Here is a 27,665-nt window from a genome sequence, read left to right as displayed (position 1 = left end):
TTCACAATTCTTTAAATAAAAGATGGTGCAGAAGGTATTGTGAACACCACTGTTAAACCCTTGTCCCACCAAAAGCACCCACCTGATGTTTTCTTGCAACATGGAATTTAGAAAGCCAATACAGATTGTACCCCAGATTTCATCAGCTGCTTGCCTGCCCCACTTTGGAAACCACACCCTCCTTTCATAAACACTAATGAGATGAAGCTCATGTCACAACTGGGCACAGAGTTAATGGGATTCACTTTAGCCTCTTCATTTCTCAACAGTTTTATTGCCTTTAAGAAAATTTTTGTAAAATATAAATACAAAGGCAGAAGATTTACTTACAAAGTTAAAACACAGATCTCAAACATAAACACACAATTCAGAAAATTTAGTTTATGTACAGTTTCAAGCAACTTCAACATATGTTAGTTTTTCAATATTTTACAAGGTACAGAAAAAATAGTTCAAAGTCTTCTTTAAATAAAGAGCATAAAATGTTTAAACATATATAAACAATCCGGTTTGATGTGTGAAAACTAAATTTCACAGCTTTTAAATTAGGATATAAAAGTTCTTACAATTAGTTGATGCGTATGGATATGGTTTAATTTATATTACAAACTATTGAATTATATTCAATAGTGCTTACCTGGCCAAAGCAGGTAATTCTGTAAACAAAAAAAAAATGAAAATAATATCACCAAGTGCCTTACCGAATTCTATCTCCCAAATAAGCCACACGACTTTGATCACATCACCTAGAAAAAGTATGTTCTGTGTAATCAGTGCTTTGTATGAAACAAAGTCAATGTGTGTGGGTGTGTTCTTTAAAAAAAAAATGTGTTCCGAGTAATAACAAACTTATCCCAAAGCCTGTGTGCATTTAAAGAAACATTATATAACAATTTTTGTAAAAACCGATTGAAGTTAAAAAAAAATTCTTCCAAAATCCATCCAACTGGAATTCATATCTCTTATATAAAGGAAAGATATTTTCATATTTAATAGTGTCCTTTCTTTACAGAAACAATTTAATTTGAACACATATACATAAAGAAGTAGCTGTATAGAGCACTGTACATTAAATGGCCTGATGGTTCACCAGACGATGTCGAAGGGAGGGTCCTCGTGCGGATGCAACCAGTGAAGCTCGGAGCCGAGCAGAGTCTTGAGCTCGCTTGTGAACTCTACCAAGTCCAAGAGCTCTTTGCTCTCTGGGTTAAAAGCTTCAAGGTCCGTAGCACAAGAAAACAACTGGCTGAGGGAAGTCTGTTTGTAAAACTCTGCCTCCGTGATGGTGACGACTTCCAGGTTGGGGAAGTTGCAGCGGAAGATGCGAGATGACATTTTTAGCCTCTTCACCACGTCTGAGAGCAGAAGCCAGTTCCGTGGTCTGCGGAAGCCAAGGAGAAAGAGGCTCCAATAACTGACATTAAGTCAAGGGATTCCTGACTCTGCCCCACATGGCTGTGTGGCAAACCCTCCCCCAGCCCACAAACAATCCCTCTGAAATCAAGGCTGTCGCACAGGGGTCGAATATAACAGATGAGCAGGTATGTATTTATTTATTCAGAGTACTGCTACCTGCAGCTCTGGGAAGGAAGGATCCAGGCATGCAGGGAGCACTGGGACCTATGAAACCTGGGCTCCTCAGAGCTCATGTGAGCCAGCAGCCATCCCAGCTCAGACACTTAAAGGTTAGCCCACCTGAACCCAACTTTTGTTTCACAAATAAGGAGATGGCTTGCAGTTAAAAGCACAAAATTCAACACCCCTGACTTCCAGAGATGCCAATATAGAAGTCAACAGTAAGCTGATTTTTTTGTCAGATAAAGAATGCAGTTTTAAAATTCAATCTTTGTACTTGTCCACTTCAGGGAATTAAGTTAGATCCATCACCCATGTAACAAAGACATACTAAAACCCACACTCCTGCAGGATCAATATTTAAAACTAGCTGTCATCAAAATTGGTGCAAATGGTAAACAACAGTCGCTTACAAATCTAATTTATATCTTGAATATAAAGGATAATACAACTTTCCAGGTATTGGCTTATTATTAAGTATCATAGGATCTTCTCTAAGATACTTATTTGTTTGTTCCAATTCAGAGCTTTAAACCAGTTTTGCTACAAAGTCTAGAAAAGCAGTAATGGTGTCCTTTTGTCATCCACAAAGGTGTGTCCACTCAGCAGCAGAACAGAAAAGCCCATGAAATATAATTAACACCTTACAAACATGATACTCAAATTTAAGTGCTAGAAGCACTTCCATTTCGGGAAATTATAAACAAGATGCCAGTCTGGGATGAGGGAGGGAAATTTGTGTTCAAACATCACTTGGGAATATGGCAGTAAAAACTCAGCCCTGACAAACCAGCCTTTTCACCTCTCACCTCCTATTAGTTTATTTCCAAAAAACCCTAGCAGTTAGAATATTGGTCTCTCATTTATGTTACATAAATACACTTTTCCCAGCTGACACAAACTGCCAATTTTCCCAACTGACACAAAAGCTGCTTATCCCAGCTGTTTTTACCCCAAAAGCTGTATTTGTTCTTACCCCTGAGAGAGACACACTTGAATGTTGTAACACGGTAAGGGAGGCTCATCCAAAAATTCAAATTCAAACACATCGCTGAAGCCATCTTCATCTTCATCACCCGGGCCAGGAGGATTTGCCAAGACATCAAATCCAGATTCATCTTTTGGATCTAAATAAAATTGAATAAAGGTGCTAAGTCAGCAATGAAAAGACTGTTACAGGTCTTGCTTTTTTCCCCCCAGTGACGTGATCTGTAAACAAAATCAGTTTGCTTCCTTCCTCGCATGCTCCACCACAACAACAAAACAGCCCCCACCCCCACGTGCCCCGTGTTTTTAAAGTCTCTTCATACAAAGAAATAAAGGGCAACATTTGCTCACCACAAACAGAGCTGCCATAGAAATCCCAGTACAAACCAGGGTCATCAACACTTCGACCTTGCAGGTCAGTTAAATACTCTGGAGAGGGAAAAACAACAACAAAAACATACTGATGAGAACAAAAAGCTGGCAAGTTAGGAGACAGCGCGTCACAGAGCCTCAACACGCGTCCTCCACACCATCAAAAAACCCCACACCATATTCCTGGCACTCATGCCACAAACAGCATACATACACCATTCCCCCACATCAAATAAGGACCCACCACATCAAATAATCACCCAAGGTCTAACTGGGACAGACCCAACCTTAAGCTTCAGGTAATGAGAGCAGCATCTTATTTTTGTGAAGGTAGGGTGTACCACATTTTTTGGCCTTCACAATTATTCTGGACACCAACTTGAGGGTAAAACTGTGGCCCCAAATAAACTGATGAAAAAGGTTTATCCATACAGGTATGTTCAGAAGATGTAGTTGTTTTCTACAGATATAATTTGGGAGATTTACAAGCTGAATTGATGAAAAGATACTAGGATTCAGGATGATAGGAAGTCAAAGATACAGACTTTACTGGAGTCCTGAAACACCTATGTGCCTTCTATACTGCACCATTTAAACAGGCAAACAGGTGAGTTCTTAAACTCATGGCTATGAACACTGCAAACATGTTCAGAAGTAAGTTATTAGGGAATGCAAGTGTCTTCATCCAAAACTAAGAGGAAAAAAAAACCCTAAAACCGTGTTACAACATGGATATGTTTAAAGGCAAGAGCCTTCAATGTGTTTTCATAGTATTTCAGATATAAAACAAGGCAGAACTGGCAAAACCAAAAATAGTGTAAGATAAAAAGCAAGACCATGGGAAAACACAAGTATGTTTAACAAACATCTATTTGAATTGGCAAGTTTCTTATTTTCACTTCAAGCAGAAAACTGAAGGCACCGAAACAGCCCGCTGACCTCCTACCCACCTATCAAATCTGACAGTGGAATAATCCTTAAGACTTATTAAGAGTTTCAATTAGAAGGAGCCCCCAAGCATGGCTGTGCTTCCCACCTGCAGCCTCTGGGTTTTTGCAGGCAAAGAGGGAGCTACTGCAGCCCAGCCCAGCCCAACCCATGGCCCCTTGGCATGAAGTCACCCTGCCAGGCAGGAGGGACTTTGGGGGACAGGGAACATCTGCCAGGACCAGAAAGCCCCATGCAGTGTGGGCACAGACCTGTGAGGAAGGTCTCCATGAGCTCACTGTGGGTCATTTTCACGATGGTCCTCCCAGAGTAGGTTGCAAGTGTTGGATCAGCACCATAGGACAACAACAGGCGGACAATTTCCAAGTGGTCGTTCTCAACTGCGTCGTGGATTGGTCTGGTGTGAAATAAAAGGAAAACCATGGTGTTACATTTTGACTCGACAGTATTATGCAAATGTTTTTGACAAGAAACTTCTGACTGTAGATCAAAAGTTATTTATAGAGAGTAACACTATTAATATAGCTGCCAGTCATCTTATTGTCAGCTTTACTTGCACATCATCCCCCTCCCCTCTTGTCTTCAGCCAGACTTCTCAGGGCACGTATTTCTGTTACGTCTATTCCTCACTGCACACATTTTCGAGGGACAGTAAAATAATTACACCACTGTAACACAAAGCAGGAGTTTGTGTGAAGCCTCACAAACATCATTTTGCTGCAAGTCACTCTACCATTCCAAATCTCTGCCAATTTAACAGCGTGTTGTGGAGCAAGGCTCGTTCAGCCTGCCTCTGGGCAAGCACAGAAATCAGTTACCCGAAGCTCCTAAATTATGTACACAGAAATAAGTTATGAAAATTTGCTAGGAATTAAACTTCTGTGCAGAACATCCTCTTTAAACAGTACTTGTGAATATATTTGCAGCACAATTCAACCCTTCTAATCAGAGAATAGAAAAACATATTATTTTAAGTGCAGTCCACCCGGAAATTAACGCATTTCATGCGGCATGAGCAATCTATACAAGCTCAGACATAGATTTTGTGAGCCTTCAGAAGGATTATTCATTAATACACAGGCCTGCAATTCCAGGTTTAGAATTCCTTATCGCTAATTATAAATCGCATTAACTTTTGCCTTTAAAATTGATTATACGTAACGAGGAGTTGTCTGGAAGTAGAACATATTATCCTTCAGACTAATGAAGATGTGTTAAAATCCCATCTTTTCCTTAGACAGGGAACTAAAAGCAGAGTCCAAGGCGTGGACAGTGATCATGGCAGCCCAACTCAGCACAATCCTCCTTTGGGCTGCAAACACTGCTGCCCCCAACAAGGCTTTCAATCTCTCAGGGAGCTCGTATGAAAACACAAGGAAGGACTTTAACCAGGATCACACACTGCCTTCCTGGAAAGCTTTCACAGTGGTGTTACCAGGGGAAGTCACCTGGAAGCACAGCCAAGGGAACCTCTCTGTGCATCTCCCAACCTGCCAGGCTACGCTCAGCTGACAACCAGGGCTTCAACTCCCTCCTGCCAAGAGGTCACAGCCCACCACTCCTGCCTCACAGGGCAATGTCCCCTCCCTGCCACCACTGCTTTGGCATGACCTGGCATCCACAAAAACTCAGGACAGAGGAGGGGAGGGTCAAATCAGTCAGAAGAGGATGGCACACCACAGTTTTCCCATCTATCACACAGCACTGCTGGGAGGAGGGGGAGGAGGGTGACTGGTAAGTCTCAAAAGATGTTCCAGATGTATTTACTCCAAGTAGGCCTTGATTTAGGGTGACTAACATCTGCTACATGTGAAGGGCTCTTGCTTGCACCCATCTTGCTGGAAAGCTGCATGTTGTATCAGTTTTGATATGTGCACATTATACTGACTTGAGGAGGTGCACTTGGGGACTTGGTGGCTCGTTCCCTACAGAAAGAGGGCTTATCCCATTCTGCCTGCCTCTCATACACCCCATGCACCAACAGAGTGAAGAAGCAGATGGTCCTCGAGCTGCTGAGCACAGTCCCCAGTCCAGCTTGTGCCAGTCCTCAGACCCTTGGCTGCAGAGAGCACAACATGTGGTCGCCTTCAAAGCCCAAAATACCACTCTTTGAAAAGCCACCTTCACATTTTAAGACTGGAGAGGTCCATGAGGATCTCACTGGCAAAGGGTCAGGATATCCCCTCTCAGTTTCTGAGGTAATGTCTCTAAAATAACACTGAAACTGATGCCTTTGAGACAGACAGTGTTGGAGGAGCCAGCACTCCTGGGATTCCCGTGGAAGTCCCACCCTCCCACCTCCACCTACTGACTCAGTGCTTCCCCACAGGGAAGCATCACATCCAGGATCTGGTCAATGCCACATCACAGTGTCACATCCCATGTGACACCAAGCAGGAGGCAACAAATAACAGAGGCTGCAGAAGTATCAGGTGTTTCTTGCTGTCAGCAAGCATCTGAGGCCTAAACTGCTGGGTCATGGCACTCTGAGCATCTACAGCAGGAAAGGTCAGCCTTGCTGCAAACCCTCCTGTCCCCCACTGGGCATGAAGCATCCCTGGCTGAAAGTCTGGCAACAGGCACCAGGAGCAGCTCAGACTGTTGCCAAGTGCTGGGAATGCTCTTTATCCCCCACTCCCTCGCTTTACTGGAGTCTTTAATTTTGAATTATTTTTAAATTTTTTTCAGAATTACGATTTTCTGGTTTTGGGAGAGGTTGAGGAGTGTTGTGGGATTACTGGTTTGTGGGTTTTCTTGTGTGTGCTTGGGGTTTTTTTTTAAAGAGGACTTACCTAAGTGGCTTTTGAAGCAGTAATGAATTCAAGATGATCCCTTAACTTATTAAAAACAGCATCTAAATCACCGCCCAGTGTTTCAATTGATTTAACGACACTCAGACGAGTTTATTAAAGGGTGCCTGGGCATTCCCCAGGAAGGAAAAATTGCAGCACTTGGGCTGTAAGGCTGTGATGGAACCTCCTCCTGCCTTTTTACAGGTCACCAAGCCCAACGTGGTGCTGCAGACAGAGGCAGCGGGGCAGGCAGAACCAGATTCGTCATCTGAGAGTACACAGGGAGGCTGCCTGGGCATGAGAGGGGAATTTATAGAGGCATGGGGAAGGAAAGGCGTAGTAAAGCAGTGCGGAAGAAGGAAGAACAATAAATAGAAGGAAGGAAAGAAAACACTGGCGGGGATGGGGTGGAGGGGGGAGGGGGGAAGGAGATTCCCCATAGATAAGTTAAGGGAGAAAAGGCCAAAACAGAGCGCTGACAGACTCTTTTACTGGCTAGAACAGCTTCTTGGCAAGCTCACGAGCGGAACCATGCAAAGGCACAGCTATTTGTTTGCTTCTCCCAGCAGGGCCAGCAGAGGAGGGAGTATTCTTCAGTCTTGGCAGAGCTTAACCATCCTCTTTGTAGGATGCAAAAGCAACTACTGGAATAGGCAACTTTTTCAGATGTGAAAATAAAAGAAGATCCCTGGGAGTCCTCTCCTGGGCTGCTTTGCCATACAATCTCTTCCACCCTGTGCATCGTGGAAATAAACACTCTCTCTATCCCTAATGGTACAGTTAACGTTGCACAGCTCGTTTCTAAAACAAACCCTTCAAAAGGCCCCAGAAGGATCTGGGGACATTCGAGAGCTGCAATATCTTACAAAAGACACACATCTCAAGCCTCTCTTGTGTACTGCCGAAATCTTCCTACTATTTTTACTGCCACTAGAGTTAGGAAAACATTTCACTGGGGGTTTATCATTCCACCACCAAAATTATAAACTATTTAGAGCAGTCAGGGTTTGCTCTCAGCCTTTCAGGCACCACCAGAATTCTCCTCACTGCAGTGAGAGGTCTCTAACGGGCCGAGCAGTGCCATGCTTTGGCGTTGGTTTTTATTTCCATCCTCTCCGTTACGCAAGGCTGCCCCACGGAAGAGGCAAGGCAGGAGATGCAGGAGGGCAGCTACGCAGGCTGACTCTCCTTTAACGCAATTAGCTGCTGGAAGGTATGGCTCTGCCAAGCCCAGCTGAAAGGACACAGGAAGAGAGCCATCTTGGCATGGTCCTCGCAGGGATAAAAAATAAAAAAGGCTGAGCTCATCAGCTGCCAGCGGGAAGGATACAGCAGAACTGGCTGCAGAGAATGAATCCAGAGAGCGAACTCTGAAGCAACGTGGAGCCCTCGCTAACAGGCAGGGGACGTCTGCATTTTTGGCATGTGGCTTTGCTTCTCTAATGGCACGGATTCAGGCGCAGAGGTAAGAGGAGAACAGCAAGATAAGGCCAAATACAGGCGGCAAACAGCCTTGCTAATGCCAGCTCCAACACCCCTAGTCGAGCTACTGCACTTAGTGGGGTCCTGTCAGGGAAGGGAAGCTCTCACCTCTTAAGCACGGTCTATTATTATTTATAGGTAAGACGATTAAGAGCCCTTAGTGACTGCAGCACCTCGGAGACAGGTCTTAAAGATCTCCGGGTTCTACAATAATCTTTGATTAGGCACTAATTGAGCAGCAGAGTGCTTGTGTATTCAGGGTCTGCAGGCACTGCATGTGGTCTATCAGCATAGAGTTTAAGGGGAAAAACATCCAAGACCTACCACATTTAGCCTGGCCAGATGTGCTGTGAATAGGGCAGAGAGGAACATCCTGCGCCGAGCCGGGGTAAAGGGAAGGACTGCACCACTCCTACACCCCCAAACACTGTCTCCTCCCTGCCCCTACACCAGCCTGGCGATTTTGTTTGTTTCTGGCTTCACCGGGATTTCTGATACCATGAGGAACCAGAGGCTGAACGCCTGCCTCATCCCAAAACACACGGTGCAAAGCCAGCACGCAGCTGAGAGCACTCGCAGCACTTCAGGCAGGACCGAGAGAGATCCACAAACTCCACAGAACTTTCCCGCATCCTTCACACCCACACGGACATCCTGGACAGACCAAAGCCCTATCCTCACAACTTTTCAGGGTGTCCTCTAAAAAGCTGACGGCAGAGGCAGCAAGGCACAGAGCCCAGAGCTGCAGGTGACCCCCGAGCTGCCTCACCAGCACAGCTGTGCTCACAGCTGCACCGCAGCCACATCACTCCTCCAAATCCACAGGCTGAACAGAACCACACACACCCACTGCCGCTGTCTGCAGGCTTCACAGCTTCCACAGCACGACCAAAAGTACCTTCCGACAGGTGGTGGCAGAGGGGAAAATAAAAAGCATATTCAGAGTCATTAAAAAAGCAGGGGAGAAGGACAAGTCTTTGATGATGTGCTTTTTGGGTTTTGGTTTGGGGTTTTTTTTGTTGTTGTTCTTGTTAAGACTACTGTATTTCTAAGGGTCGAACATGATCTGGAATTTAATTTAATTTTGCCACACAGCTGAGGAAGACTGACACATCTTCCCTTGTAAAATTTAAAGGAGAAAAACTTTCAAGAGAGAAACGGGATTTACCTTATGAATGTCCTGACTTACTCTACAGAGACAGAGAAGTAGAGAAGTTCGATCCTGCCAAAAGGCAGTGCATGACACAGATCCAAAGTTCCTTACAGAAGCTTCTGCTCTCTGTCCTGCCCAACTCAGACCATCTTTCCTCTGTATAATAGTTGTGTTTTGGATTCTTGCTGTCTGTTGGGCAGCTTTCCAAATGAAAAGTAAGTCTGCCCTCAGAAAAGAGAGGCAACAGCACGCTGAGTTCTGACATTACCATCTATGATCAGATCATCATTATGTTCACTTCTAAAATCCATTTTCCCAAAAACAACTTTTCAGGGTACACCGGCCAAGTTTCTTTCTTGAAAATCAGCTCCATCTGTGACTAGAAATCAAAGGTGGACTCTGAACTGGCGGGTGATTAAGATTGCTCAGACACTTCCCAGGGATAATTTTCTATATAGGTTATTCCAGCGAGTGCGACAAAAATAATTTAGGATTCTTTTGCGGTAACTCACCGCTGTTGCACAGGTCAGGTATTAAAGCTGAAGGCAGCAGAAAATGCGAGGCTGTTTGTGTCAGCCTGAACTCAGAACCCTTACAAAGACTTGGGCGACAGAGCAGGAATCTGACAATCCAGTAGGGGTTTTAATGTTTCTCCAAAAAGCTTTCCTTTGGGCTCTGATGGGCTGGTGATGGGCCGGGAACAATGGACCATCACGGATTTTTAATGGACCATCCCAACCAGACCTCTTTTTGTTTTCCTGACTCCTCCCTTCCCAAGTTAATAAATAAAGAGCTTAAAAACAAAAGAAGCAGGCTCTTAGTTACGCTAATTTTACCTCCCTGGCTATTTGGATGGTGATAGGGAAGGAGATAAACCATTTAAGATAACAAGCTGCAGGAGATTCGAAGAATACAAAGCGACCTGTCCCCAAAATGCACAGACTGAATAATGCTCTGCATATGCTTAGGACGAGTTACCCCAAGGTCAGCCTCACAGAGGTGGTCAAAGAGGTGCTTTAGGAGATACACAAGAAGGTTTAAAAAAAGGTCCGGAGCAGCATTTTTTTATCCACAAAGCTAAAAAGAAAAGCTCGTTATCTATTCTGCCAGCACAGGAACTAAGCACCCCCACCATTCTGTGAAGGAAACAAAAAAAAAAAAAAAAAAAGGCTAATTCGGGATTAAAAAAAGGATAAAAAAGAAAAACTAAATCCGAAATATCAAATGAGCAGATAGTTTAACAGTTCAGCAAACAACATTTTTATACAGCATATACAGGACTCGCACACCCGACCGCCACAAAAGGCTGAAGTGCTCTCAAAAGTAACCCTGCTAACAAGGCAAACTCCACTCTTCTGGCACAACTCAAAGGACCTGGAGGGCACATGAGCAGGGCTGCAGCTCAAGTATCACTCCTTCCTGCCCTGCAGCTGGCAATTCCACTGACGAACAAAAACCAACCAAAGCACAACTTATTAAAATTCCCAGAAGAAAAAAGGAATTACGCTGAACTCAAGTCACAACAGAAGCGTGTCCCCAGTGCTTTATTAAGCGGAGAGCAGAGGAGGTCACGCAGCACTGCGCGCCCCTGCCCGAGGGCCAGCAGCAAGGCAGCGCTACCTGCTCTGAGTGTTTGGGGTGGGGAGGCAGGACAAGGGGAGGCTGAAGGAGAGGCACAGAGGGAAGGGAGGCGGTGCAGGGCCGGGGGTGCTGCTAACCTGGTCCCATCCTGCGCGCTGCAGTTGACATCCGCGCCGTACTCGAGGAGATGCCGCACGATGCTCAGCCAGCCCCTGGCGCAGGCCTCGTGCAGGGCACAGTAACCCGCGTTGTCACGATGATTCACATCACACGCCTTGCTTTCCAAACAATACAGAACCACTTCCTGGAAACAGAAAGGAAAAATACATGAACATCGAGTTATTTCTTGCTGTGTAAATGCGCAGATTTCTCTGCTTGAAGGAAAAGCGGGCTAAAGACAAAATCCCCGTGATATGTTAAGTTACCCTCTATGAGATGGGTCAGTCAGAAAGAAAATAAAAAGGGGAGCTGTTGACAGTCCCGTCTGTTCAGGAGACACAGCAGAGACCACAACTTCCCTAAGCAGACTCATTTGGTCAAAGAGACACTGAGAGCTCCATGCTCTGCAGGACCCTGTAACCCCCAATATCAGGAATCGTCACAGAGGGAGAACATAAAAATTTCACAGACAGAACTCACAACGTTCCACTTCTGAGAACTTCTACATGTAAAGCTAGTGGGAAGGTTGTTACTCTTACATCTGCATCTTTTTAACAGAAAATTCTGCAAGTGCAACAGCAGCACAGCCAACGTCAGTTTGATTTTAAAAAGAAAAAGTGCATGACCCGAAACAAAACACATTTAAGACACACAAAGGATGGTTTGCTATCAGCAAACAAAACCCAGCCTGGCTCTATCGAGATCGGGGAAATCCCATTTTCACCCACCCCAGTTTTCTGTATGCAGAAGTAAAGCCAGGCGCCAGGTTCCAATAACGAGCCCGGCACTGCAGGAAGCCATGTGAATTTAACATAATTCATCTTGCAGTCAAATACACCACGCTCCAGAGCCTGGGCCAGGCTCAGCTCTGCGCTGCCATGCAGCCTTGGAACAATGACTGCTCCATCACTCAACCGAAAATTTAGGATGGTGCAACTCTTCCTCGACTTGTGTCGGATGCAAAAGAGGGCAAAACAAAACAAAACACATTTCTAAGAGATGCTCAGCGCACAAAATAGCCCCCAGTTCCCAGATTAGTGGTAAACCATTAATTTTGCATTTGAGTGACATCCTTGCAAAGCCAGATACGGCACGGAGGGGGCGAGTGCTTGTTTTGCCAAAAGAAGAGAATAAAATGACGTCGGGCGCAGTGCATTTATTCCTCCCGTTTCAAAATAAACCGGAAAGCCCGCAATAATCTGTGCTCTGGGTACACCTGACTCGAGAGCCGGTATCCAGGATACAGCATGAAGCTGCTCTTTTAGCAGGCCCTCATCAAGCAGGCTAGAGTTGAGAGCTAATGAGCTGCCTGTCCCATGCTCCAGAGCATCCCCTCCACCTCCAGCCACGGGGGATGCACCCACCTGTCCCAATGTCCCCACCACCGGGACCCCCACAGCCCCACCTCCCACCAAACAGGGGCTCTGAACGCTCCTGCTGATCAGCCCAAAGGCAAAAAATCCATCCAGAATGGATGCTCTTTACCCTGCACATGCTCAAGCCCGTAAGAAAGGGCTGTGCAAAATTATACTCCGGAGGTACGAATTTTCCCTCAAAACCAGACCACCCTGCCAGGCAAATTAGCAGACGGATATAGGTAGCAGAAGCAGCTGCTGTATTCAGCACCACTTTTAGCATGCAGTTACCATTTAAAATAGACTTTGCAACTCAAAATAAAAGATGTTTCATCTATTTTTGTAAAAAGGAAAGGCTTGTCCTAGGGTGGAATACCTACTACTGGACAAAAAAGCTAATTTTGTCGGGCAATTCTGTGTTAAGAGGCTATAAGAAGAATGTCATTAACCACAAAATGTAACCATAAAGACCATAAAACTCTACATTGTTAATTAATTAAATGCCTCATTAACTTTTTTTAACATGATTTATTCAATTTACAAAAAAATTAGCCACCACTGCCAAATACAGGAACATGTGGTGCCACAAACACACTTTTGGTTTCACAAGCATTTCTCGCTAAGGCTTGGGGAAGGCTGTGAGAGTGCCACAGGGCAATTTAATGCCTGTTCAGGTGCTCTATTTAAACCAGCATTCTGAAAATCACTCACAGTTAATCCAGAGTCAAACTAGAACACAACCAGACACCTCCACTCTGCTGCTTGCAGCTTCTTAGCCAAACTGCAAAAAAGCAATGTCCAGGTATGCACTTCTGCGCATATGCATGGTCCATCCTCATAGGCAAGGAGCTGCCCTTCTTATGTACTCCTTTTCCAAGGGAAGAGGTCCAGAGCACCCCCCAGGCCCCAAGGAGCTCTATTCCCCCACACCCAACCTGGGAACACAGCCCTTGGGTCAGGCGTTATTCGCTGAGCCTTAACATTTCCCCAGCATCACACCAAACCCCTCAAGTGATGTCCACTCCTGGGCAGGATTCAGGAGCCCTACGGGAGCTGTGCAGGGACAGGATGGTGCTCTGGAGATTCTGCTCCTGTGGCAGTGGCACTGGGAACTCCCCATGCCTGGATAAGCCCTGCCCTCACATGTGCTTTAACTCCCTATCACACATCCCGCTAATTTCACTGCCTGCCTTCCCAGGAAGGATTTAATAACAAACTGATGAGGGAACTTTCCTAGTCCACTGTCATGGTTTCACCCCAGCCAAGCCCCAGACAGCCAATTCACTCACTCCCCCACCAGCAGGACCAGAGGGAGAATCAGAGAATCACAGGGGTCAAAGGTGGAAAACTTGTGGGCTGAGATAAAGACAGTTTAATAGGGAAAGCAAAAGCCATGCACACAAGCAAAGCAAAACAAGGAATTCATTCAGTGCTTCCCATGGCTGGGCAGGGGTTCACCCGTCTCCAGGAGAGCAGGGCCCCCATCCCACTTATCAGGGACTTGGGGAGAAAAACAACATCACTCCAAACATCCCCCCCTTCCCTCCCCAGCTTTATACACTGAGCCGTGGTGTCAGATGGTCTGGAATATCCCTTTGGTCAGTCTGGGTCTGTCCTGGCTGTGTCTCCTCACCAGTGTGGCAGTAGGAAAAGCAGGAAAGACCTTGGTTCTGTGTAAGCCCCGCTCAGCAGTAACAAAAACATCCCTATATTATCATCTCAGTGTTCAGCACAAATCCAAAACACTGCCCCATACCAGTCACTGGGAAGAGAATTAACCCTACCCCAGCCAAAACCAGCACATCCAAAAAGCAACATGCAGCAGAAAGACAGCCAGTGTTTCCTCTCACATCAAATTCATTACACAAGCCTTTTGTAATTTTTCTCCCAAAAAGACTCTACACTCCCTGTAATTCCCTCTTCACAAAAAGTAAATTACAGTTTTAAGACTACCATTATCTCAAGTCATTTGTTTCAAATGGGGAAAGCAGGATGGATTCGAGAGCGGCCATACACTGGGATGGCTTGGTAACATCCTGCTGAAGCATGGCCTGCCACAGAAGCCTAGGAAGGGAAAGGCAAAGCTTCCCACCAGCTTCATCAGGGATTTCCAGGGCAGAAGACCATTTGCTGCACAGTCTTTAAGTAGCCTTGCTGGCTGCAGCCCTGCAATTTATCTGACCAGACACAAGCCACACTTGTCCTTCGACATTTCACACTCGCGTCAGCTTTACACACAAAGTCGTATCCGCTCTCCTCCTGCTTCCTGCGGTGATCTGGGGCACATCTGCACCGTGGCACTGAGAGCAGGACACAGGCTCGTGGCCTCGCAGCATCTGGGCTCCCCATGGGTCCAGGAGCGATACACAGAGCTTGCCAGCACCTCTGTGTGCTGAAGGGTTTGGAGTGGGATCTCTGCACAGCCTCAGGGCATCCCTGCTGCAAAGGCAGGCAGGCTGCCAAGGGCAGGCACGAGCTCATCCGGTCTCAGGGCCATACAGCATTCCTGCCAGGGCTCGGTGGTGCCCTGCGGTGCCAGCCGCTTCCAGCTCCAGTCCTGAATCAGCACTCGGCTCCCTCTGTGGCCCTGACGATGCAAACTCCTGCCTCCCCTGCCTCCCCTGCCTCCGAGCTGGCAAAGGGCCACCGGGCTGCCATCGCAGCAGCCAGGGAAGCCCCCGTGTGCCCACCAGAGGCTGCTGCCCTGAGAACAGGGGTGGCAGAAAACTGACCTGGGTACTTGCCACAGGTCACAGATCAGTGTAATATCTTGACTCATCCAGATTTTTCTTCNTTTTTTTTTTTTTTTTTTTTTTTTTTTTTTTTTTTTTTTTTTAAATAATTTTCTTACTTCTTGGCCATTCTCATTCTTTGTGCAGACAGAGGAAATTCCGCTCTCTACTAACTCCAGTAGTCTCATGGTATCCAGGAAAACCCCTCAGCTATGGAGCTTCCAAGGATGATCAAACTATCACAGCTCAAACAGAGCTCTGACAGAGTGGAACAGACACCCACCCCTCTGAGCCTTAAACACAGACAACATCGGATTCTGGTAGCACTTTGGGTGCATGGACTGGGCTCTTTCCCTGCCCTGCATTCTACCAGCAACAGAACCAACTGGTGCACCGCCAACATCACCTGAACAATCCAATCAAACAAGCTGAATATTAAAGCCTATTAAAAATATGGTATTCACTTGACTTTTGGGTGAATTCAAGTCAGAAAATGAAAATCCCCAACCAGCTGACAACAGGAAGGCATGATGGCACACAATGTTACCCACACCATGGTGAGGCTGGATGTTCCCCCAGCTTTCTGCAACCAGCCAATCTGATAGCAGAGATTGCTGCTTTCAGAGCAAATGGACAGCTCTGGGCCCCTGCTTGAGCAAGACATCAGCCCATCACCAAGTCTGGGAACTGCTCCCATTGAGCTGTGCTCAGCAGAGGTGCTGGGCACAGACAGCCAAGTGCCCAAGCATACTCACCCTGACAGACCCCATGCAGGAAGAAGATGCACACCAGTAGCTTGGAGCACATGCTACAGAACATTCTGATTTTGCACCCACAGAAAATCAAACCATTTCAATCAGAGAATACCATAACACTGTTGTAACAAACACCTCTCCCAGCTAGAGATGAAGTGCCCTGGGTTAGAAGAAGCCTTTGTCTAAGGTAAACAAAACCTTTCCAATAAACCCTGCCTTCCAGAGCGGGACAAGGTCTTGCTCCACACAAAGCTCTTTCCAGCTATAAAAAGGGCATTTCAAGGTTTCAGCAAATCCCCAAGGCTGGGCAGGCCCCACCTGGATCTGGGCTGATGCCACCTTCCCATGTGGGGCTCAAGCCCAGCTGCAAGGTCCAAGCAGCCCTCTCAGCAGGACAGCAAACCCTACAGCCATGCCCAGCCATCACTCCCTGCAATGAAACACCGCTGCACCAGATCTGAAATCGAGCAACAACGACGCTCATACCTACATGTCCGTATTTCCCCAATAAAAGTGTGCTTCAAAACGGCAGAGCTAAGGGATTCATCAGTTTCTGATTTTTGTAGCAACAGGGGGCCCCTTTCATTAGTCAACATTGTTCCAGCTACACCAAGCAGCTCCAGACGCCGAGTATAAAGCATGCAGAGTGCTCCTATGAAGCGTCTGATCATGCAAGAGGACACTCCAAGTGCTACATCCTGTGTCACATACCAGATACTCCTTGGAGAGAAGAACAAAAATAAAACCCTTCTCCTAAACTACACGCTCTTCACAAACAACAAAAGCAGAAAACATACAGCTCATTAAAGATCACCATAAAGATTACTTGGGAGGGGAAAAAAAAAAAGACATTCGTTCTGTTTGCAGATGGTTTATATTTGAAGGGAAGTGAGGGTTCCCAATAAAACTTTACCCTTTGCTCACTCCCAGGGGATGGTGCTCACCCCACATCCCTGCCAGCTGACCCAGCAGTGGTGTGGAGTCATTCCCACAGCAACCTGCCTCCAAACCCCACACACCAGGGAAGGGAAAGCATCAGGGGAATGGGGGCTACAAGTTTCAACGACCCAACCGAAAGCTGCTAAATCGCAGAATTTCCCACCTATAAAACCGGGAAGAGGATTTTAACTTTTGAAATTTCAAAAGAAAAAAAACAAAAAAAACCAAAAAAACCAAAAAAAAACCAAAAAAAACCACAACCAAAAAAACCATCATCCCCCAGGGCACCAAGGGAGCCTCACCTCATAGCCCAGGCGTGCCGCCCGCTGCAGCAGCGTCTCCCCCGCGTTCTTGTTGACGATCAGGCGCCGCGCTTCGGGCGGCATCGGCCGGCTGGGGGTGGTCTCCGGCGGGGGGCTGGCGATGGGCAGCTGTGCAGGCTGCGGGAGAGGGAGCAGCGAGGGCGTCTGCTGCAGGCGCTCGTACGGCTTCTGCTCGTACGGCTTGGCTGGAGAGGAGTCGCAGTCTGAAGTCGGCTCCGGTCGCTTCCTGACTTTCCTCGTTACCGTTACCTGTCAAAACCATTACGGTGGGGGGGGTTTAATCTTTGTTTGCACGGCACAGTGATGGGACTGCATTTTGTCAGCAAGGAATTACACTTTTCTACTCGTGTTTAATTTTTAAAGGAAGACCAGCTACAGCTTTTTAAACACAAGATGCTTCACCTCTGCAACAGTGCCTTCAACTAAGGTTACGAAAAGCAAACACAAAATGTGCAAAGCATCCACAGACAAATCTGAACGCAATCCCCGCTACCCCGCATGCACGACAGTGCGTTAGTTTTAAGCAAGCTGGCTCTGCCTTCTCTGAGGCCGGTGGACAATTAAGTCTAAATAAAGATACCTTATCTTCAGCATTTTCGATATCTGTGGTGTCATCCCCTGTCAGAGATGACCTCCTTCTCCTCTCCTGCAGTGCCAAATGTTTTGTTTTACACTGACGTTTCCCTGATGGCTTCTCACACTCGCTGTATTTCGGCAGCAGGGATGCATGTTGGAAATCCTCCTCTTCGTCTGTGTACAGCCCATCTGTCTTCCGGCTTTCTTTAATTTTCTGCTGTTTGGCAGCCAACCTCGAGGCTGGAGTACAGCTTGGCTGAGCCTGCCTTTTGCTGTTTGCATTGGTGGATGAAAGGCTCTTCATGTGCGGAGACACCGGGAATACGGGCAAGCCTAAATGGGAAGGAAAGGCATTACACATCGCATGGTGCGTTAAACGGAAAATGCATTGCTAGCACTTAACACAAGCTCCTCGGCTGCTTAAGAGATCTACAATTACATTTTCAAATCATTAATATTTTAAGCGTTCCACATCCAAACTGTAAATAGCATCTCTCCCGTTGAAGCTAACGCTTCTCGGGCTCTAATAAAAATCCCTGAATGAAATGCCCCGCGCAGGTGCCGGGCAGCGCCAGGGCCCTGGGGACGCGTGCCAGGCCAGCTTGGCAGTGCCACAGCCCGACCACCACGGGCAGAGTGGAACAGCTGCAGGGAAAAACTCGCCTCCTTACCCAGGACTGCCTGGTCTGAAGGGGAACCAACTCCTCCAGCAGCCTGGGCCCAGCCCGGCTCCTCTCAGTGGGGTGCAAGTGCAGACACAGGGATGGCCAGGGAAGAGGGGACAGGAAGAAAGGTGGGAGAATGGATCAGATTTTAATGGGACAGCACAGGTGGGCATGTTGAGCTTAGCCCCAAGACAGCCATAAGACAGGGAACACCTCCTCGGCAGCATTTAGACTTCAAAAACAAACCAAGAGAAGACTACTCAAGCAGCTGTCCCTACAGAAGCTCTGTGCAAGCTCTCCATCAGAAAGCACAGGGATTTTGCAGGAAAACCAATCAGATGTTTTTCTCCCCAAGAACTCCATTCAGAAATGAGTCTTTCTGGGACATTGGGACAGTAAGGCCGGTGCTCTGCTGCCTGTGGCAGGATACTGGCAGGGCTGGGTTTTCTTTGGGGGTTAGCTCCAACAAGCTGGATCCCACAATCTGGGCCACATGCAAAAAGCATGGTTAGTTTTGGGGTTTTTTTCAGAGTGCAAGCAGGCTTACAACAAAACAAGGACAGGAAAGTTGACTTTTTATATTCTGAATTTCCCTTGGGAGGAGAATTGAGGTGACCTCAGAACCAACTCCTCTGCAGAAAAATTAAAGGTTGCAGGAAAGGAAGGGACATTTCAGCCAAACAATACCACACCACCAAGAGAAGGTGTGTAAAAAACTTTAAGAACTTGGAAGAGGCTTCCTTGCTCTGAGAAGTCTCTGAAGTGATGCTACTTTCAGAACAGAAGAGATGGCAGGAGCAAATAAGCAGGTGCTCAGGGGAGAGATACCCTGACTTAGAGAGATTTGGTCCAGAACCAGTTGGTAAAACAGAAAATAAAATCTAGAATCCTCTTGGTGGGCAGTTTCACACTTCAGTCTTCCTTTAAATAGATCTGTGAAAGCAACTCACAGAAGGCTTTCTAGATTAAGGATGAAAACAGAAATCCCTCAGTTCTTTTGAGCCACTTTCTAGAAAAAGACACATACCACGGCTTGCCAAGCAGATGTCAGGGAATTTATGGGACACATGATGTGCAGATTGTTCAGCAAAAATCATGTAAGTTTTTCAGGCTTTGTAAAATTGAAGGAAGGCACCTAGTCATAGGCTGAGCCTATGGATGCAAGGCTGTCTTTCCAACTCTGTAGACAGCACCAAGTAAGGAGTGTTTCATGTTCACATTCCCAACTAACCTAATTGAGTAGCATGTGAAAAGCCCAATTCCAGTACAGAAGTACCATCATTACCTACTTAATCACTTACTAAAGAAAAAAAATAGAAGATGGAAAAGATGGAAAGCAACATTGAGGAGCTCTGGTGAGTGCAAATGAACAAAACAGCTGCATGCAGAAAAACTGCAATAGAATGTAAAACTCACAGGTCTGGAGAAGGACAGAAACACTGAAAGGATGGAGGGAAAAAAACCACAGGAAGCTTATCTCAAAGAACTGCAGGCTTTCCCATGCAGAGATGCCGAGGCATTGAAAGCAGAAGTTTAATCACCACAAAAAATGTGTAGTCCTGATGTGAAGTGTGCCTGCAAACTCCACATCAACTCTGTGCTTCACTCTGACCCTCCACAGTGGTGACAGCAGGCACCAGACTAAACGTGCACCGGAGCTAAGAGATGGAGAGTAGCTGTGCTCTGCACCCAGGAGCTTCAGGATCAGTAACACTGCAAGACACCAGCACTACACATAAAAAGCCAAGCATCAGCCTGGGAAAGGCAAGACAACAGGAGCAGAAAAGCAGCAAGTGATTAATCCCAGAATCCCACCCCATCTTTCTGACCACGTGAAGAGAGAAGAAAAACAAGAGTGAGCAGGAATATACCTAAATATCCATGGAAAAAAAAAAAAAAAGAAAACCCAAACCAAAAACCCCAAAAAACTCAGGCCTCTGACTGATGTGGGTTGTGGCAAGTCTGACTCAGAGCAGGACCTGTTTCCCTTCCCGCAGGAGCGGGCTGCTGGAGAGGTCCGCGCGGAAAAGCAGCTGCTGCCGCGTCACCTGAATGCTCGCTTGTTCAGCTCCCACCCCAGCAGCTGCCTCCTCCTGCCTGCCAAGCCCGCGGCCACCACACTGCCTGCAGCCCAAGGCAGCTCCGAGGGGCTGGCACAGGCTTCCCAGTGGGTGAGATCCTCCTGGCTCCTCTCCTCGGGGCTTTTGCTTCCGTGCTGTTCGGGCTTTCTCCTCGCAGCGCGTGAGCGGCTGCAGCTCCCGGGGGAGCATCACTGCACTGCCAGCAGCACGGGGTTATTGCTCAGCTGGGACCCCAGCACAGGTCGTGGCTTCTGTCTTGGTCACAGGGCTGGGCAAGCAGTGTGATGCCCTGAGGAGGCAGTATCCCCATGTTCATGGACCTGCAGCACCCCATAGACCCAGGATCACAGAACCATAAAATGGTTTAGGGTTTGAAAGGAGATCATCCCTTAAAGATCATCCAGTTCTAAACCCCCTGCCATGGGCAGGGACACATTCCACTAGACCAGGTTGTTATGTCCTTGTCAAAAGTCCCTCTCCAGCTCTCTTACAGCCCTCTTTCAGGTTTTAGAAGATGCCTAAAAGGTCTCCCCAGAGCCTTCTCTTCTCCAGGCTGAACAATCCTAACATCCCCTTCCCCTCAGCCTGTCTTCATAGCAGAGGTGATCCAGCCCCTTGATCTTCTTCATGGCCCCCTCTGGATCCACTCCAGCAGGTCCACATTCTTCCCATGTTGGGAGCCCAACAGCTGGACAGATTTGCAGGTGGGGGTCTCACAGGAGCAGAGCAGAGACAGAATCACCTCCCTCGACCTGCTGCTCACACTTTTTGGATAAACAGGGGTAACAAGCCCAGAAGTCAGAAATCTCCACATTCCCAGAGATTTGCAGGCAGGAGTGGCAAATCATCCTGCTAGTGTTAGACTGAGGCTTCAGAGGCACAGAGGCAACCCCCACGTCCTGTTACAGCCTGCTCCTTGGGATACAACCTGCTGCCCAGCAGCACAGACTGCCACAACTGCAGCAGTGCTTGAGCACAGAGAACAGCTGTTCCCAGCCCCAAACTAAAAAAAAAACAGGCTACAAGTTACAGTGTATATTCTCATATTGCTTAAGAAAAGTCTGACTAGTCCTGAGCAAGACAGACAAGCTGGAAGTCTCTGTCCCCTTAAGACTGTCATGCAGAGGATGCTCTGTCACACAGTGGGGAAAAATGTCCTTATCCCAGTCAATTAAGAACAAGGAGATTCAAAAGTTTACACTTCAACAGGGCTGGAGAAGCACCAGCAAAATTATCTGAATGATATTCAGTGTCTTTGCTGCAACGCTTTGTAACAGCAGGGCACAATTTAGTCAAGTTTATGGTTTTACAGCAGCTTCCAAACCCAAGAGTTTTTTTCATATCCACAGGGCAACTGGACCTGAACGCCTTTGGGAATGGTGCATAAATTGGGATCCACCTCTTTTTCTTTCCTGAAGCCATGAGCCTGTCACTGCCACAGGAGGCATTGCAGGGGAAAGTGAGAGCATCCTTACACAATACAGCTTCTTGTTAGTGACCCTCGTTTAATCTCTACAAGGTATCTCTCTCTCAAAGTACAAAGGTGAGGGGCACGGGTGTCTGAGCCGATACCATGCTCGCCAAGGCAGCACATAAAGCAAGGAAGTAAGAGTCAAAGCTCTGTTTAAACCAAGTTTTGATCTCCTGCTCCACAAATTCTTTTGGAGAACCTTCCCCATCAATAAGCATCAAACTTCGGGGGTTTCTGCCCTTAGAAAATCATACCAAGGAGAAGGACAGATAAGGAGCTCCAGGACCAAAGGGAAGCTGATACTTTTGCCTTGACTGTTTCACAGACACTACCAAGGAAAATCCTCACTGGCACAGGATGATCTGGACTGGGTCCTTTCTATGGTGTGGGACAAGAGGATCCACTCTCCTCTTGCTTCTCTCTTTTAAGGGGATCTCAGCTAAACTACAAGTTAGGCCAGCTGGAACGTGAATGTCTTCCAGTCGATGAAGCTCCCAGGTTTGTGAAGGAGGAAGGAGCCCAAATGCTATACATGGAGCTCCTGCTCCCAGAAATAGTCTTTCCTCAAAAACAAGCAGAGGGCTTGGAGAGGTAAGAGCAGGAAAAGAGAAAACAGAAAAGGGGATTTTCCCTGTCGACTGTTTGATTCCATTCCCCATCAGTTCTCCAGCAAGGCTACAGCAGCAAAATGTTGTGGGGAAGGAGAAAAACATCGCAGAAAATGTGCCCAGGGACTGAGGACAGTGAGGACAGGAGAGTGACCTGTCCATCCCAATGAAAATTTGGTGGATTGTATCCACGGGCTCTCCCCCAGGATAGGGAAACAACAGAAATGGGAGGGAGGATGGGGAAAGGAGGAAGTGGAGTGAGGGGGAAAGAAGAAGCCAAAAACAAGTCAAGGAAAGCTGATACACTTTGAGGAAGCAATCCCTCAAGAGAGAGCTTCTGGAAGACCTCTGCCAAGGGGCCGGGAAGTGGGGTGAAAGGGGTTTACAGGATGTGCTCAGAACCAGCAAAGCATCCTTGTCAGGAGGACAATGAGCTTTGCTCTTGAGCATATGGCCTGGGAAAGGCAGGGGAAGCCAGCAGTGCTGAGGGTGCTGGAGGTGTTGGGTTCCCGAGATCAAGAGCTGCTATAGCTGTGCTGACGCTATTTCAGAAGCTCACAGCCCCTCAAATCCTGTGTGTGGTTAAACATTAAACACCCTTACACCAACTAGCAGCCCATTTGCTCCCTCTCTCTCCCCCAAAAGCATGCCCACATTCTGTGCCCTCCCCAGATCTCCTCTAGAGTTATAAACTTCATCTTCACATCATCTACGAAAATATTTAAAGCCAAAACACACACGCACACACACACAAACACATAGTTACACACACATACACAAACACGTTTTCTTGTCTGACAAATATCAGCTACAGTAAAGTTCTTAAAGAAGAGGTGTCAGTCTTTATAAAGGTGGACATCTACAGAAATATATATAATTCAAAAAAAAAACAAGAAAGAAGAAAAAACTCTCGACAATTCCTTAACATCGGTGGCAGCATGCGTCACTGTAAATGCTAAAGCCAGCTGGTTTCCCTAGTAGTCTCTGCATACCTTGTTCATTGTCACTTGTTTTGAGGGACTCTTCAGACCAACTTCTATTGCTTTTGGCCTCTGACCTTTTCTTGGTGTGCCTTTCTTCTGTGAAGTCTTTGACCTTTGCAGTGGCCTCTGGCTGAACAGCCTCAGCTAAATCTTTCCTGCTTTGCCGGCCCAACTTGCCGGACGGGGATCTCTCTGGTGACACCTGCTGCTCCCATAGTTCCCTAAGATGCTGCAGGTGACGCTGCTTTTTGGGATGGAGCCCTGTTAATTCAATGCACACCTTCAGGTTGGTCACCTCATTACAATTGGGCTCTTCTAAGTGGTTAGAGGAATTGTTTGTCATTTCCCTCTCAGGCCAGTCATCTAATGGAAAAATAACTAAAAATTAATCAAAAAGCCCCCTCAACTTAAAACAAAAGCTACATTTCACTTTCGGGGCATATAGTCTCAGCTTTACCACCACACTATGCATTTTAAAGCTTCGCTCATTAAGGGTTACATGCACTACAGTAACTCACACTGCTGTGGCTACAGTGTCCAATGACTAGTGTTTTATCCTTACATACCAAGTTTGGTTTTTTTATATATACATATATATATACACATATATATACATACATATATATACATATATATAATTTAAAAGTGAAATGACAGTGCTCACATTAGTAACTAGCAAGTTCAAAAATGGAAACACATTAAGCCAAAGGGACGTTCCTTTCACAAGACATTCCTTGAGAGAGACCAAAGCAAAATGCTGCCTTACCTTTGGAGTTCTTCTTCTTTTTTGCTTTTGATACAACTTCGTCCTGCAGTTCATCCACAAAGCTCTCATTTTGGCTGCCATCATTTTGCACTCTCTCACCAGAGTGTTTACGTTTCCTGTCCAGACGTGGACATGAATGTTGGCCAAAATCTTCTGTTGGCTGGTCTTCTGCCTTTTCATATACAGAATGTCTCTCTAAATAACATTTCTCATTTGAGAGATCTTTTTCCTCTGGAGTTTCAAGAAAGTGACCTCGGTTGTTTTCTGTACTAGTAAAGTTACCTAAAAATAAAAAACAAACAAACACCACAAGACCTAATAAATATGACACAATTCATTGTGAGAAGGCTTTGCTCTCTGATCTCTTCAATGTCATCTCCCTCACGACTTACAGCTCATGAGGCATGCAAATAAACACAAAACTGTACTTGGGAACAAGTCTCCTCTGCCCAGCCTAAGGCAGCAGTTTTCTCAATAGTTAAGCACAAAACCCCCAAATGCACACTACTTTGTGTTGTTTTTACATTAATTTAAGAAGCACAATATTCACTATACTCGTATCCATAGAAACATCACAATATGCTTTTTTAAATAAAGAAACATCTTTAGATACTGAAAGCACAAACCCTCTTCAGAAAGCAACCTCACCCCCCCTAAACTGGCAAGTAACAATCCAGTTCAAAAATACCTTCTGATGACAACCAAGTATTAGTCCTCCCTTAATTCCTAATCTTTCACTAACTTCTCCCATCAAATTGCAGAGTCTGACTTAAAGGCAGTCATCCCTTCTTCTGGAGATATAAATGGGATACAGAACATGCACACACGGACACAGAAATACCACTAAGAATAGCTGTGATATTTTGCAAAAAAGCACTACTTGAATCCAAGGTTATAAAAAGGCTTCCTCACTTCAAGTAACCAACCAGTCACTGTACCTCACATGATCTCTTTCACCTCCTTTTAAAACAGACCTCACTTTTTTCAGGGAGTATTTCCAGCAATAGCTAGAGGGTGAGCTCTGAAAAGCTTACTAGAAACTAGTCTGACAAATTAGCCACAAAAACACCCAGGCTGCCTCGCCTGCACTAACTTCAGCTTCCCTCCAATACTGTTTGCCCAAATTCAGAGACAGCCTATGCAATTTTAAATGGATGCTTGATTTAAAATTACACTTAATCACCATCTTGAATAATGTTATTTTCTTGGGTTTAACCAAACTAGCAAAGGCAAGGTTAGGCAGAGATGCAGTACAGACTTCAACACAGATAATCAGCTCCTATTTACAATTCCCACAAACAAGCTGGGGTTCCCACGTGGTTTAGTTCTCCTGGCTGACCAATACTCCACACCTCTGCTGCTGTTTGGCAAACTGTTCCATCCTACTTCCCCATGGCTCACTGTCCCTTTTCCTCTTCCCCCTTCTTGTTCTTCCCTCCTTCTCCCACTTCCCTTCCTGCAAACACGCTTGCTGGTTTCCTACCTGGACTCCCGACAGCCTCCTGCAGATCCTCTCTCCCTTTTACTCAGTTTACTCCCTTTTACTGCCCTGTCCCAGCCTGGGCTTCAACTTCTGCTCTTCCCCCTCATCAGGGCTGACACTGCTCCCCTGCAGCCCCTTCTCCACTCCTGTGCCCTCCCCCACCTCTGGCAGTGTCTGGAGGCAGCCCAACTCTATCCCACCTTATCTTGACAGCACCTTCCTACAGCTCTGCCAACCCCTCCTGGTTTCATGACCCTCCTCGAAATACCTGTTGTCAGTAATGGAAGGCTGGGGGGTGGTGAGGGGAAACTTCCCTAATGAGTTTTCTCTCCACCACAACCTGGAAATGGCTCCAAGTAGCACCAAGGGCTCTGGAAATGTTTGTGGGCACCAAAAGACACCCCAGCATAATTTTTACACTGCTTGGGAAGCTGCCTGCAGGGCTGCTTGTGAAACAGCACAAGATATCGGCCAAGAAAAATCAAAACAAAAGCTGATTTTCTGCAGGCGAGCGGGACGCTCGGGCTGTTCCGCTGTTTGGCGATGCTCCTCTCCGCAAGGCCGTCTGGCCAACACATGCTCCTTCCAAGACTTTAAAATGCACTTTGTCACACTTCTTCCAGCCAACAACGCTGAGATGTTCCAGAGAACAGGTATCTCAGCTTACTGTGACTGTGCCTCTAAATCACAGAGTCCCCCCAGACCGGAATGAATCTGGCAGCGCCCCATGCTCGCACATCTGGCATGAGGACACCGCCCCACAGCTGTACCCTATAACCACACCAGAAGCACCAGCAGTCCTGTTTCACACAGCATAAAAGCAGCTGGCCTAGCCACGTTTTAAGTATCACAATAGAAATAAATGCTTCTATCAGATTTCATTTTACATTTTTAATGCAGTCTGCTATTTTCCTCCTTTCATAAGGAAACATTATACTTCTGTGGTCATTTTCCCTGAAGAGATCAGGTAAGGGCACTCTCAGCCACACTCCTGCTTAGAGCCTTCTCATCTCCAGCAGCACCAACAGCTACACGCCATGGTTCTTGCTGAGAGTCACCACACTGGGATAGCTTTCCTGCTCCTAACACTGTCTGGCCTGAGAAAAGGCAGGCACATCCTGACCAATTCCCAGAGAAGCTCTTGCAGGGTCAAAGGAAGTAGCAGGCTGTAGGGAGAGGGGGGTGATGGTCTTAATCTTTACGGCTTGCAGGAAACAGCAAGCTAATTCCAGCTTGCCACCACTAAAAGCAACCTGCTGCAGATTAATTCCTCCTCTATCTGCAAGAGGACTTGGCACAGGGACGCGGCTCGCTCAGAATGTGCTGAAAAATAAAGAGGGGAGAACCCTCGCTAACAGCTTGTCACTGTCATCGTTCCTCTGGGGCTCCACATGCTGGGAGGAACAGCACACACCTACTGAGCTTCATCCAAAATTCAGCCCTCGCTGCCAGCAGCTCCGTGACACCTCGGCCCCCGCGGCCGGTCACACCCGGGAGGGACCCTCAGGGGAGCAGAGCTCCATCTCCACAGCCGCCGAGCCAGAAATCCCTCTCAAGGACCGCCCGCTGCACACGCGGCTCTGAAATCCCGCTCGCTGCAGCTAAAACCATCAGGGAAGCGGCATCTCCGCACACTAATCCCGGTTGTGTAATCACCCTGCATCGAGGCAGGAGTGCAGCCCCAGAGCAGCCAGGGAGCCACAGCCAGAGAGCCACAGCCGGGGAGCCACAGCCAGAGAGCCACAGCCCAGGCACAGCCAGAGAGCCACAGCCCCAGAGCCACAGCCCCGGCACAGCCCCAGAGCCACAGCCCAAGAGCCACAGCCGGGGAGTCACAACCCTGGCACAGCCAGGGAGCCACAGCCGGGGAGCCACAGCC

General features: G+C 46.9%; 1 protein-coding gene across 9 annotated transcripts in view; it reads right to left on the bottom strand.

Moving 5' to 3' along the window:
* Window positions 1–254: 254 nt before the first annotated feature.
* The window catches only part of BCOR (BCL6 corepressor), an 82,301-nt gene continuing 54,890 nt past the window's right edge, over window positions 255–27,665 (bottom strand). For 6 of the 9 annotated variants that reach the window (XM_015632506.3, XM_015632500.3, XM_015632494.3 and 3 more), the window contains 9 exons: window positions 24,304–24,585; window positions 23,547–23,900; window positions 17,734–18,062; window positions 17,133–17,402; window positions 11,028–11,194; window positions 4,134–4,279; window positions 2,914–2,991; window positions 2,552–2,702; window positions 255–1,381 (listed from right to left, as the gene is read on the bottom strand). In XM_015632506.3, coding sequence (XP_015487992.1) covers window positions 1,087–1,381; window positions 2,552–2,702; window positions 2,914–2,991; window positions 4,134–4,279; window positions 11,028–11,194; window positions 17,133–17,402; window positions 17,734–18,062; window positions 23,547–23,900; window positions 24,304–24,585 — 2,072 coding nt within the window. In that variant the 3' untranslated portion in view covers window positions 255–1,086. The remainder of the gene's footprint in view (window positions 1,382–2,551; window positions 2,703–2,913; window positions 2,992–4,133; window positions 4,280–11,027; window positions 11,195–17,132; window positions 17,403–17,733; window positions 18,063–23,546; window positions 23,901–24,303; window positions 24,586–27,665) is intronic. The other 3 variants (XM_015632532.3, XM_015632543.3, XM_015632521.3) reach the window with 2 other exon arrangements.

Source organism: Parus major, chromosome 1 (genome assembly GCF_001522545.3).
Source record: "Parus major isolate Abel chromosome 1, Parus_major1.1, whole genome shotgun sequence".
NCBI classification, from domain to species: domain Eukaryota; kingdom Metazoa; phylum Chordata; class Aves; order Passeriformes; family Paridae; genus Parus; species Parus major.
Note: the sequence above shows the minus strand (reverse complement) of the source record. Positions and strands in the feature narration are given on the sequence as shown.